General features: G+C 45.5%; 1 protein-coding gene across 1 annotated transcript; it reads right to left on the bottom strand.

Annotated features, from left to right (window-relative positions):
- Window positions 1-5114: 5114 nt before the first annotated feature.
- On the bottom strand, window positions 5115-10261 carry gpr34l (G protein-coupled receptor 34 like). The gene is made up of 2 exons (XM_078210385.1): window positions 10142-10261; window positions 5115-7326 (listed from the first exon to the last, which is right to left on the bottom strand). The coding sequence occupies exon 2, from the start codon at window positions 7315-7317 to the stop codon at window positions 6274-6276; it is 1044 nt and encodes a 347-aa protein (XP_078066511.1). The 5' UTR covers window positions 7318-7326; window positions 10142-10261; the 3' UTR covers window positions 5115-6273.
- Between the last annotated feature and the right edge of the window lie 3362 nt (window positions 10262-13623).

Below are 13623 nucleotides of genomic sequence, written 5' to 3'. Positions count from 1 at the left end.
CAATGAACAGTGTACTGGGATCTCCACAGCACTATGAACAGTGTACTGGGATCTCCACAGTACAATGAACAGTGTACTGGGATCTCCACAGCACAATGAACAACGTACTCTGTAAGTTTCAGGGCAATCCTCCATATTTTAAAAGGACTCAGGAGAAACCTGACAGTTTAAAAGTGGCCAACTCTGGCTGCTGGCTGATAAAAACCTCCCAGAAGGCTCGGCAGAACCTGCCTGTGGACTGTGTTAAGAAAAAGGTGTGAGCCCCCTGAATATGCAAGTGGCCAGAAAGGCAGACACACCAGTGGGAGATGGAGACCAGCAGACGAACAGTAAACAGACCAGCAGGGAGACAATGGCCACGGAAATCGGCCCATCCACAGAAGACAAGAAGAGCCATCCCACTAATGGGACCCCGTTCAGGAAGCTCCGGAGGAGCATTAAGAAGACATTAAGATAACAACCCACGGGGGTCAAGGCAGTTCCAGCCTTTTGTGTTTGGACTTGACTCAATTAAAACCGAGACTGACGCTGATCGGAAGCCCATTGTCCTTGAAAATCACCTACGGGGGCAGGGAAGTTGGTTGTTAAATTGGGCAGAAGTTAAGATCAAGGGAGGCAGACAAGCAAGAGAGAGGCAGACAAGCAAGACCGAGCTCTCTTCCAGAATTGCAAGCTGATGTGCAGACGTGAAGACCAACAGCAGCCCAGTTTCGACCCTGCACTAAGACTTTGTGGAGCCCACCACAAAGGAACCCCTTTTAGAATTGTGAGTATCCCAGCCAACCTTGTGAAGCTCCCGAGGATAGGATAGAGGTTGAGGCAAGGGGAGGGGTGATGGATTGTAATTTTAAAGCTCAGTAATCTTGTTTTGAACTGTGTAAAGTAAGATTTTACGTTGTACCGTTAGCATTTCTCCCATAGTGATAGTATAAAGTATAAGTTTTATTCATGTGTGGTGGGGTATTGGAGAGGTTGATTCTATTAAATAAATCACTGTAAGTTTTGAAACTCGTTTGGAGTTCGTCTTGCCTCTTGTTCTCTGATCAGCGCACTCTGACGAGGTCACAGTTTCAATATCCCTTACCATAAATCCGGAGTCTAGAACCGAGGGTGATCTGAGCGATTCGAACCCGCTCACTCAAGGGAGACTGCTGGTCAGGAGATAAAAAGGACAGAGTCTCTCTGTTCTCCCTCTTGGAGACCTACTCGAGTGGAGTGGGTGCAGGGTGGCCATTGTCCCACCGACAAGGGAGAGAATCACTCAGGCTTTGGTGGCGGTTTTGGGATGGCTGTGTGATATAAGTATCAGGTTACCGGTCAGGTATAAACGGTAAGCCTGGTTCAGCGCTCTCTCTCCTGCGGAGTTGCCCCAGTGCAGCATTCCCCGGCCTTTGAAATTTCAAGGCCTGTGAGAGAGAGACACTCACAGCTATCGGCAGACCCCCAAATATTGGCCTGTAAGTGGAATAAAGAGAAAGATCCCACTACAATGGCGACTGCGAAAGGACTTCGGTGGTCTGGGATATGTGACTTGCCAGAGGGGGTGAGAGAAAGAAGCAAGATGGAGGAGAGAATCTCCTCTTATCTATTTAAAAAAATCAACCTTACCAAAAAATGGGTGATAGCGCTCACAACAGCGGAGCAGCCCGCAGCGGCTGCCGCGGACTGGACAGAGAGCAAGGATTATAATAAGGGACAGGAAAAGGCAGATTGGCTGGCGTGCTTATCCCAGCAGGTAGCCAAAATGGAGAGACGTATTGCCATTCTGGAAGAGCAACTTGGAGAAGCAAGGACCAGCGCAGGGGAAGGCGCTAGAGCAGAGGAACAGCTATATGATGAGCTTTGTGAGGCCAGGCAGTGTATCCTGCAGGCAAATGAGTCACACAGAAACACCCAGGGGTTTCTCCAATGCCAAGCTGTAGAGGCAAAGGAAAGGGAGCGGAATGCCCAGGAACTCCTGGCTCAGAGTACACTGAGGTATAGGGAGCTGGAGGGAAGGTTCAGGGGCATTCAGGCAGCATACAGGGTAGCCTGTGACGAGCGGGGGGACAGTGATCATGGGTCGTGTCAGGAAAGGATAGGAGAGATGGAGGAGGCTCTGTCCAAAGTTAGGGGACGGGCGTACCTGGGAGGACCAGGAGGGTCCCTGGGGGCAGAGAGCTTCCCACAGCAGATGATTCCCCAGGGGCTAAGGGGAATAGACCGCCTCTTGAGGCGCCGGTAATGTGTCCGGGCCGGCAGTGGGGGTTCGGGCTGTCCAGGGAGGGACGGGCCCAAGGGGGGGTCGGGAGAACACCCCCAGTTAGCGGCGTCTCCGCCGTGTGTAGCACACCACGAGGCGGTGGGGCTACCGATCATGGTGGGAGAGCCGGAGGCCGTAGCGTTAGAGGGGCAGCAGCCCCAGGTAGGGCAGATGTGCCCGGTAAGGCAGTGCAAGTATGGTCCCCCAGTGGGACAGGCAGATACGGGACCGATAGAGAGCGATATAATAATTCCCCATGGGGCACACGCACTCAGGGGGATGGTGACCCACATTCCAAGGTTGACCAGGGCGGGAGACCCGTCATTACATTTTATGGAGGTGCAACAGGCAGCCGACATAAACAACTGTGATGAGGTGGAAAGGGTAAAACTATTACTGATGACCCTAGACTCATATCTACGTAAGGCAGTGACCTCCAGGGAAGGGGGAAGACCTGCAACATGGGTGGCGGCACAGATAGCGGTTCTGGAGGCCATGGGGTTAAACCAGGGTAGTCCCTTCATGAGGGTGTGGGAGACAAAGCAGCAAGTCGCAGAGTCCCCGGACATGTTCGCAGACAGGCTGTGGACGGTGTATGAGGGAGCTTGTGGAACTCCTTTAGACAGGCAGAATTTGGATGAGAGAACAGCCCACTGGCTGAAAACACTGGCAGCAAACTGTCTCCCGTGAGTTAGGGCAAAGGCCGAGCACTGGTTCAACCCAACGGACCCGAACCTTAACGAGGCGGAGGTAATTAGAAAACTCACCCTTGCGTACCGCAACGGGGAGAAGGGTGAGGAGAAGCTCTCTAAGGGCAAGGTGCACTAAATTGCACCGGCACCCCTCAAGAGGAGGGAGTGGAAGCAGGAAGGCAGTCGGATTTCAGACAAGAGACCGGTGTGCTACAGGTGTGGGAAGCCCGGGCACTGCAGGAGGGAGTGTAGAAACCCGAATAGGTCAGTGGAGGAAAGGGCCCCGGTAGCAGCCAACCCAGCCCCGGGGGTAGGTGTACCTGGGCAGGGGACTATAGATGTTAAAGATCTGCTGGCATATTGACAATCCAAAGCAGCAGAACCCGGACAGGTGGCCATGGCAACCGGCCAGAGAGCACCCGTGTCCGTACCCCAAGCACCCCTATGACTACCAATGAAGCAGCCCACCTTTTTATGTCCACTGGAGTATGGCCCATGCGGGAGACCCTGGGTCAGGAGGGGGGTCCAGGATGTAGTTGGGAGTTATCTGCTGGACACAGGTGCTTCCAGTACTATTGTCCACACGGACAACCCTCGAACACCCCCCCTATCCAGCCCTACAGTCTTGTCGACTTTACGGGGAACGAGAAGACTTGATTTTTCTCGATTCCTTTGTCCATCAGGTTAGGGACACTCCAGGCACAGTGGAAATGCTTCCTGATGAGCTGGGAACAAGAGGGTAAAGGGACTTTAGGCGCCGATTTTATAGCGGCACACCGGGTCCTGGTGGATCACAATGAACAGTGTACTGGGATCTCCACAACACAATGAACAGTGCACGGGGATCTCCACAACACAATGAACAGTGCACTGGGATCTCCACAGCACAATGAACGGTGTACTGGGATCTCCACAGCACAATGAACAGTGTACTGGAGGTCAACAGCACAATGAACAGTGTACGGGGAATCTCCACAGCACAATGACCAGTGTACTGGGAACCCACAGCACAATGAACTGTGTACTGGGATATCACAGTAAGAAGTCTCACAACACCAGGTTAAAGTCCAACAGGTTGGACTTTAACCTGGTGTTGTGAGACTTCTTACTGTGCTTACCCCAGTCCAACGCCGGCATCTCCACATCATGACTACTGGGATATCAACAGCACAATGAACAGTGTATGGGGAATCTCCACAGCACAATGAACAGTGTACTGGGAACCCACAGCACAATCAACAGTGACCTGGGATCTCCACAGCACAATGAACAGTGTACTAGAATCTCCACAGCACAATGAACGGTGTACTGGGATCTCCACAGCACAATGAACAGTGTACTAGAATCTCCACAGCACAATGAACGGTGTACTGGGATCTCCACAGCACAATGAACAGTGCACTGGGATCTCCACAGCACAAGAAGTGTACTGGGATCTCCCCGGAACAATGAACAGTGTACTGGGGTCTCCACAGCACAATGAACAGTGTACTGGGATCTCCACAGCACAATGAAAAGTGTACTGGGATCTTCACAGCACAATGAACAGTGTACTGGGAACCTCCATAGCACAATGAACAGTGTACTGGAGGCCAACAGCACAATGAACAGTGTACGGGGTATCTCCACAGCACAGTGACCAGTGTACTGGGAACCCACAGCACAATCAAGTGTGTACTGGGATATCAACAGCACAATGAACAGTGTACGGGGAATCTCCACAGCACAATGACCAGTGTACTGGGAATCTCCACAGCACAATGAACAGTGTACTGGGATCTCCACAGCACAATGAACAGTGTACTGGGAACCCACTGCAGAATGAACGGTGTACTGGGATCTCCACAGCATAATAAACAGTGTACTGGGATCTCCACAGCACAATGAACAGTGTACTGGGAACCCAGAGCCTAATGAACAGTGTACTAAGATCTCCACAGCACAACGAACAGTGTACTGCAATCTCCACAGCACACCGAACTGTGTACTGGGAATTCTCTGTGGAGAGTTGTTGGGTGCCATTTGCATTGTAGTGAACTCGTGAAACTTTATTACAAAGGCAAACTTCTTTCTGGAAAATATTCAGTGTGGATGCTGTGAAATAGTTTTACTAAATTATGCACAATCTTAAAGTGTGGAGGTTCTTTTATATAAAAGAAAAAATCAGAATATTTAATGAAAATAATATATTTAATTTGTACAAAAAGATCTTTTTCACTAAAGTGCTGGTAGAACACAGTTAACACAATTTATGCTTTGTAATGTAAAGTTTATATTTACATTTTACATTTAATCACAGTCTAATAATAGGAATGAGCCAGAGCTGACCGGGCCCATTTAATGGACAATTATTTATAAAACATTGAAAACAATTTTCTAACATTCAGTGATTCTTTAATCCACAACAAGGTATTGGGCCCAATTCATCCTTTATTCAGCACACTATTTTGCATCTTGATACAAATTATGCTGACTTAATGCACTGAAAAGTGAATTTGCTATAAGTACAAGAGTCAGATGAGCCCCAGAGTTCAACTGCAGTCTCAGATGTGATGGGCAGGACCAAAGGCGATGTTTTATTTTTGATTGTCCTGTACAGGGGATTGATTCTTTATAAAACAGTAAATTAGTTTCTTCACAAAATGTCTCCTGTGTTTTTTGCTCTTTTATAAAACTCTTGCGCATTACCCGGAGTGAAAACTTTGGTAAAAGGACTTGCCTATTCCAGAGGTTCAACAGTTCCTGATATCCATACAAGCTGATGAAGGAGAAATGACCGGGCTCACACAGGCCCTATTGTGGTTTTGAGCTCGTGCTGGGAGAAAATGGGTCTAGCTGCATTTTAAAATGCTCTTGTCTGTAATGTCCCTGTGTAGTGTTCCTACTGGTCATTAAGTTTAATCAGATTTTGCATTTTCTTTGCAAGAAGTCCATGTTGGAAAATATACACACAGGGACCAGTTGGAAATAGCTCCAGGATGGTATTAGAGGTTCTTGCTGTGATTCTATCTTTCCCAGATTCCATGCGTTCCAACAATGTAGTATAATGCATCAAGCTCGACAAAACTGTAACTCCATTCTCTTGTTGACAAGTTTCCTTGTCACGACCAGATATCACGGGCATTTATCTTGAGTACTTGACTTGCCCCCTTATACATATGAGTGGCTATTGCTGCCCTCTCAAGGAAGGCTGCTCCCATTCACAGGAACATAATGGTGCAAAACCTTGCCTAAAGTACCACAACTCCATGCATTCCTTAGGCCAAGGTGGCCACTGCTCCTCTGATGGCCATGTATTCTGCTTCCATTCCAAGACCTCAACATTAGCAGTTTGGAACTTCAGATATCTGTGATGGATTTGAAACTGTTCATGACCCCATTGGTTCTGGGGAACGTTTTGCTGAATTTGCCTTTAATGGTGTAAATGACAGTCCGGCGAAAAGAATTGGATAGAAAGAAATAGATGACTGGATCCAGACAGCTGTTTAGGGCAGAGAGACACAGAACCAGTTCATTGGCTACGTGCAGAAACTGCTTCGACTGGCAGCTGGAGATTGCCCCCATCTGAGAAAGGACATACGGGACTCGAACAATGTGATAAGGCATGAAGCACACAAGGTAGATGGCGAGGACAATAAAAGTCTTTAGGTAGGCTCTGGTGCTCACTCTCCTGATCTGCTGCTTTTTCTTTCCTTTAGACATCTTGTAGAGTTTAACTGCAATCTTGGCGTAGGACACCAAGAAGAGCAAGGAGAGGATAAAAATAAACATGACAGCTGCTAGGTTCATCGCACCTGCCAGCACACTCTGATTCTTGTAGTGGAAGCATTTTGTCTCATTTGACTTTAAGCTGCTCGCGACAAAAAAGGGTAACATAAATAGTACAGTGGCCAGCCACACAGCCTTGGATAGGCCCGAACTCCATTTCACACTGTGGATCCTGAATGTGCGGAGAGGCTTTGTGATCTTTAGATAGCGGTCCAGGCTGATCAACCCTAGGAATACAATGCTGGCATACATGTTGATGTAGAAAAATGTCCCAATGATCTTACAGAAGTAGTATTTAGCCATCCACTTGTACTGTCCAATATGGTAGGCAATCCTGAACGGAAGGCAGAGTAACAACAGGAGGTCAGCCATGGCTAGGTGCTTCATGTAAATAGAAATAGATGTTGGCTTCCGCTGGTTGAAGAAAAACACCCACAAGGCCAAGACGTTACCCAGGAGCCCAATCACACAAATAATGATGTAGAAAATAGGCAGACCCGTTGTGAGGAAACCATCTACAATGGTGCAATTCATGGTGCTGGGCATTGCAAAAGAGTCTGTGACTGGCTGGGAAACATTGACATCGGGAGATGGCGAAGATGGCAAATCAGCCATAGTTACAACCTAAATCATGGAGAGAAAGGAAAAACATGAGTTCTGATTTGAAAATTAAATCACCCTCTTACAAAAACAATTTTTTTTTTAAGGCAGGCCTATTTCCATCGCTGTAGGGTGGGACAAATTGTGCTATTCCAGGTAATAATCTCTAACATTACGAAGACAGGTTCAGCTGTCTAACTTTTGCAGCAATGACAGATCTCTGCTTTCCAGATATTAAACTCTCCTTTAAATGGACCCCAACATCATCTGGCCCTCACTGTCAAGGCTTTTGTTTTCAGATTCAAGTGAACCTAAATTTCAGCCGCCACTGAATCAGGCAATTCAGAAACTCAGGTGGAGTGTCTCAGGACTCAGCACTAGAAGTTCTACCATCCATATTAATGACTTTGATTCAGAAAATCAATGAAAACTTGCGGATGGTATGAAACTGGGGAGAGGTAGAATTGAAAGATGCAGTTCAGAAGTTAAGAATGAGTTTAGCCAAACAGCTTGGTGCAGATAAAACTGTCTGTAGGAGAAAAAAATGTTAATGTTTGGACAATTCGAATGATGTTGAGAAAGCCAAGGTTGAAACAGATCCAGGCATCTTAGTAGATTTGACACTACCATGTCCATACAACAAACAACAATATATATAATATATGTTATATGAACTATATCATATATATATATATATTTCAATGTAAATCACACAAGACAGTTTGATTGTACAATGCTCTGGTTAGTTTGGATCTTGACAATTGTGTCTGATTCTGGCCAGTGAGAAGTAAGATGAAGACTCAAGAGGTGAAGGCAATGCACAGAAGAGCGATTACTAAAGTCAGGGGTCTGAGTGATATCATTGAAACGACAAAGGCCTGAATTTTTCATTAGTCGGTGGGCACTCAGCAGGCCTGGAAATGGGCCAGGAGCAGCACCAGAATGCCATTTCCCTCTGGCTAGCCAATTAATGTGCAGCCAGCATGAAGTGCATGCTGGGAAAGGATCTGTGTTGCCGGGGAGGGTGGGGGCTGAGAAAAAGGAGGATGCAGGCTGATGTTTCTAATGGACTCCTCCTGGGGGACAGCCACTGCGGAGCTGTCTGAGGGAGCTGCAGACATGTAAAAAATAAATAGTGATGGAAAAACTATGCAAAGGGTGCCCAGGCAGTACATTCAAAAAAATCCTCAGTCAACAGGTATTTTTAAAATTTTATTTCTGCCTGGACAGCTCATCCCACCCTGGATCGAGGTTGAAATGATAATGTAAAGGCCACTCAGCCCATCCGCCAACTATAAAAGTAGATGGGCCGCGTAAAGCTGCGTTCAATTGGTCCCGCTAAGGTGCCTGCTTGTTTGTTGGTGGACGCACTTCCAAGTCTTGCATGTACCCCTCAGCCGAAATATTGTCCAAGTGCACAATTACATCGGGACACACACCCGATGTCTTTCCGCACAATTTCAAGTACTTCCAGGTCAGGCTTTTCCCTGCCCGAGCGATATAAAAGTCTGGCCAAAGATTTTGAACTTGTAGTGTGCACAGGCATGACTGTGCAATGACTAAAGGGATCGATTCCCACACAGCATGGATATGTCTGATTCATATGTTATATTGAACTTTTAGCCTCAGTGTCATCAAACACTTGATGGACATTCACTGGCACTTTGTCTCTATATTGTGGTACATTATTCAATAACGTCTCTACTTTCACAAGTGAATACAAATGTAAAATTACTCCACAAATAAATTGCCCTGCACTGTATGAAACCTGCAGAGAGACACAAATCATTCCTCATTAACCAATTGTAAACTTTACCGCTTGCTTCTATTTACTGCTCAATGATAATGACAGCGAGATTTAAACATATTTTTAAGCACGTCTACAGAATCATCTCAAATGAGAGCCATGATAAGCAGTACAGTATGATTTTCATTAAACTTTACCTTCACATTATAGAGCACTCTACACCGCACACCAACTGACTGCAAAAATCGTTTAGTCAGGTCTTCGCTGACTATGAAATATTGGCTCTAGTTTTCCGACTTTGCCTGTAACTGATATTTTGTGGTGAATGGAGATTTGGCTGAGTGCCAAATTCTCTGTTCTCATTGGCAGAGGTGCGGTTCGGGGGTGGGGGGGGGGGGGGGGGTGGCGAACAGCAGTGGGGGGGTGGGGGAGTGCAAGACTGGAGAATTCCAATCGTTGTGTCAGATGGAGCAATTAAGCATAATGCATTTCATTAACACAGGCAACAAATTACTCAGATTTAATAAATTAACATTTAAACATTGATATAGCAGAAAGAAGTAAGATAAGTCAGAAATCTTACTTCCCACAGCATGTGAAACCACACTGCCTGTACCCAACTATATTGATTATACTTCTGCTGCGTCCATCACCTATTGCACAATATTGTAGTCTGTACCAAACACAGTGATAATACTCTCTTACTGCTCATACACATGTTCATTTGCACTGTCTGTACGCACCATACAGATTACATAGTTGCTGCCTCCACCCGCCACACCAACTACCTATACCTCCACATCGACTGTGTTATCACCCCTGCTTCACTTATAAGTTAAGTTTCCACTAAATTCAACTTTCAAAATGCAACAACTAATGCATCTCACACACACCCGAATATCATATTACCAAATTCACCATATTCACCAAAGTTCACAGGGTTTGAACTATAAAAAGTAAACATCAAGAATACTAATGTAGGAGTATGTACTTCAGCTACTGCAGTGACCCAATAATAATGTTGTGAAGTAAATGTTCTGTGTTCTGACCTGTAACTGAAGCCATGAGTTATATTGCTTTGTAGCCTCTTACCTGCTCTGTGCTGTTTCTTGCTTCTGTTTCAGTGAAAGTGTGGCTAGTTCACTGCAGCTTGCTTTTATTCCTCAGTCAATGGAAATTCCATTGACAGGAGTACGTAGGCTTTGCTCCCCATATCAATGCATGGGTTTCTGCTTCCTGACGTAATCTGTGCTGCATGTCTTTCTTTCTGTCTGCCTCGGTGGTTTTAAACATACGCCTACTTCCGTGACTCATTACTTCAAAAAGAAAACTAGAAGCAAAACTTATCAGAATCAGACTAAACATGAGCAGTCACTTGGGAGCCAGACAAGGTCTGTACTTTTGATATACGGACACTTCAAAATCTTTAGTAGCCACAAAAATCTTTGACAAAACAGTAGTTTGCTCTGTTTTAAGTCTGGAAAATTGTTGGCAGTTAACACTGGCCACCATCGTGTAACTTCTTCTTTCCCTTCAAAGGAACACTTTTACTCAGTAACACATGGGCTGTCTCATGATGGGGAGTTTAGTAACCACATCTGTGACGTTCTGCGTGATGCTATAAAAATGTTCCTAAAGGCATTACATACCCACAAGCCTTTCTGTGTGACACTTGATTATCATCAGTATTTACAAGCCAAGGTAAAAAGTACCTGAGAAAATGTTTTATACATTTGGATGCCAGACTCCAGGCCTTAAGCCCCTATGACTGACCAATCAAATCAAACAGCATATTCCTTTGCTCAGATCAGCCATGATCTTATTGGATGATGGAGAAGGTTTGAGGGGCCGAGTGGCCTACTCCTGCTCCTAATTTGTTTGTTCATATTTTCGCAATAGATAGAGTCCAGACCGTCCTCAACAAGCCCACGCTTGCAAAATCAAAACAAACTGTTAGCTTTGATTCTGTGGACGGTGGAGGCTTCTGCCACTGTCTGTCAGTTGTAGAAGGAAAGTTCATTTCACAATTCTTCCAATTTGAGTAACCAGCAAGCTGAAATACAATAAAAACAATTTTCTCTTTAGTCTTCTGAACTCCCCACCAATATAACCTCCAATTTGCACACATATTTGATTTAAATGAAGAGCTCCATTAAATATTTTGTGCAGTCATGCATATGGTAACTTAAAGGGGCCGACTTCTGTGTGGTCTGCATGGGGGCTTTTGGATTGGACAGCTATGCAGCTTAGAGAAAACATTGCTATTAACACATTTCCTCGTGAGTGATGTATGTGAAATGTGGCAGATGGTATTTAGCCCTGATAAGTGCGAGGTGATGCACTTTGGAAGAAGAAAAAAGATGAGGGAGTATCTAATGAATGGCAGGACACTGGATAGCTCAGAGGAACAGAGGGATTTTGGGGTAATTATCCCTGAAGGTGGCAGAGCACATGAATAGGATAATTAAGAAGGCATATGGGACACTTGCTTTCATTAGTTGCAGTATAGCGCGGGAGGGTGGCGACTAGGAGATTTTCACAGTAACTTTATTGCAATGTTAATTGCAGTGATAGTGGAGTCAGACACTTTAGGAACATTTAAGCGGTTATTGGATAGACACATGGAGCACACCAGGATGATAGGGAGTGGGATAGCTTGATCTTGGTTTCAGATAAAGCTCGGCACAACATCGTGGGCTGAAGGGCCTGTTCTGTGCTGTACTGTTCTATGTTCTACGTTTAATGTGAGCCTACTTGTGGACACTAATAAATACATTTGAAACTTTAAAAAGTCTAGGTTGGAAGGGAATTGATATAGATGTTTTTATGCAACAAATAGATTTGAAAGCCTCCTAAAAAATAGTGAGAAATCCTAATCATCAGCCTTACAAGCAGAAAGCATGCTATTGTGCAAGTACATCAGTATTCTGTGGCCAGTTCTAATGGCCAAGGTAAAATCTATGATTATACCATGAATTTATGGTAATCTGAATTGTACTTTATTTCCTCAAATAGTATTTGGTATTTCATTGGTGTGTGGGAGAGATTTGCAGTGTTCCCAGCATTGTTTAGTCACACTGTGCAACTGATCTGTGCTTGTACAATGATGAGTCATCACTGTCTGCAACAACACTGGGTGGCTGTATATGTGTGAAGAGCTTGATGACTGTCCTGCTATATGAACTGTTGAAGTGTTGTTCTTATTTACATTTGTTTCAGCTATGCTTCTCTCTTGTTCTGAAGCATCGTGAGGCAGCAGTGCTAACCATTGTGCCCTGTTATGGGCAGCACGGTAGCACAGTGGTTAGCACTGCTGCTTCACAGCTCCAGAGACCTGGGTTCGATTCCCGGCTCGGGTCACTGTCTGTATGGAGTTTGCACATTCTCCTCGTGTCTGCGTGGGTTTCCTCCGGGTGCTCCGGTTTCCTCCCACAGTCCAAAGATGTGCGGGCAAGGTTGATTGGCCATTCTAAATTGCCCCTTAGTGTTCCGGGATGCATAGGTTAGAGGGGTTAGTGGGTAAATATGTAGGGGTATGTGGATAGGGCCTGGGTGGGATTGTGGTCGGTGCAGACTCAGTGGGCCAAATGGCCTCTTTCTGCACTGTAGGATTCTATGATTCTATGTTATGGGCAGCATGGTGGCACAGTGGTTGGCATTGCTGCCTCACAGCGCCAGAGACCTGGTTCCATCCCCGGCTTGGGTCACTGTCTGTGTGGAATCTTCACGTTCTCCCCATGTCTGCGTGGCTTTCCTCTGGTTTACTCCCACTGTCTGAAAGATGTGCTGCTTACATGCATTGGCCATGCTAAATTCTCCCTCAGTGAACCCGAACAGGCGCCGGAGTGTGGTGATTCGGGGATTTTCACAGTAACTTCATTGCAGTGTTAGTGTAAGCATACTTGTGACACTAATAAATAAAAACTTAAAAAGAACACACAACCTTCACCCCGTGTTCATGGTTTTACATGTTTGTTGGAAGATGTTCTGAGAAAATGCCTGTTATAAATCTTCAATTCTCACTGCATCACTTGTTTTACGATGTGGAGATTGTATTCACTTGTATTACCACAGGCTGACTACATCAAGGTATTTTTAATCCTGCACAGGTTTTGTTCTGTGACGTCAACTCAGGGAATTGCAACGAGTTTGCAGTAAACCACAAACATATTTTAACTGCTGTAAAGAACATTTTCCCACATACTCTTCGCAACTGGGTCCCATGCAGTGCCAGTCTAACCTAAACTCTGTGCCTCTTATTGCGAAACATTTTGAGGGTTAGTCGTGTCCCAGTCCCTATTTTATGGGTGTATGCATTGCAACAGATTCAAGGGGTGGTGTTGATATGTGCGTGTTTGTGTGTAGTTGGCAGAATTGTGTGTTCTCATGTGGCTGTATGTTTGTGTGTGGGGGTTGTGTACGTTTGAGGGTATATGCAGGAGGTTGTGGACTTGTGCATGTATGTTTTTCTATAGCTGAGGGCAAAACATTGTATGATTTCAAGAAGAAATTAGAATATTGCTCTTGTACTAAAGGGATCAAAGGATATGGGGAGAACGCAGGATCAGGATATT

Source organism: Mustelus asterias, chromosome 4 (genome assembly GCF_964213995.1).
Source record: "Mustelus asterias chromosome 4, sMusAst1.hap1.1, whole genome shotgun sequence".
Lineage (NCBI taxonomy): Eukaryota > Metazoa > Chordata > Chondrichthyes > Carcharhiniformes > Triakidae > Mustelus > Mustelus asterias.
This window is presented reverse-complemented; position numbering and strand designations above follow the sequence as displayed.

What these genes read in the sequence shown, in the direction of transcription:
- gpr34l (XM_078210385.1), bottom strand. Translation starts at nt 7,317, where the DNA reads ATGGCTGATTTGCCATCTTCGCCATCTCCCGATGTCAATGTTTCCCAG.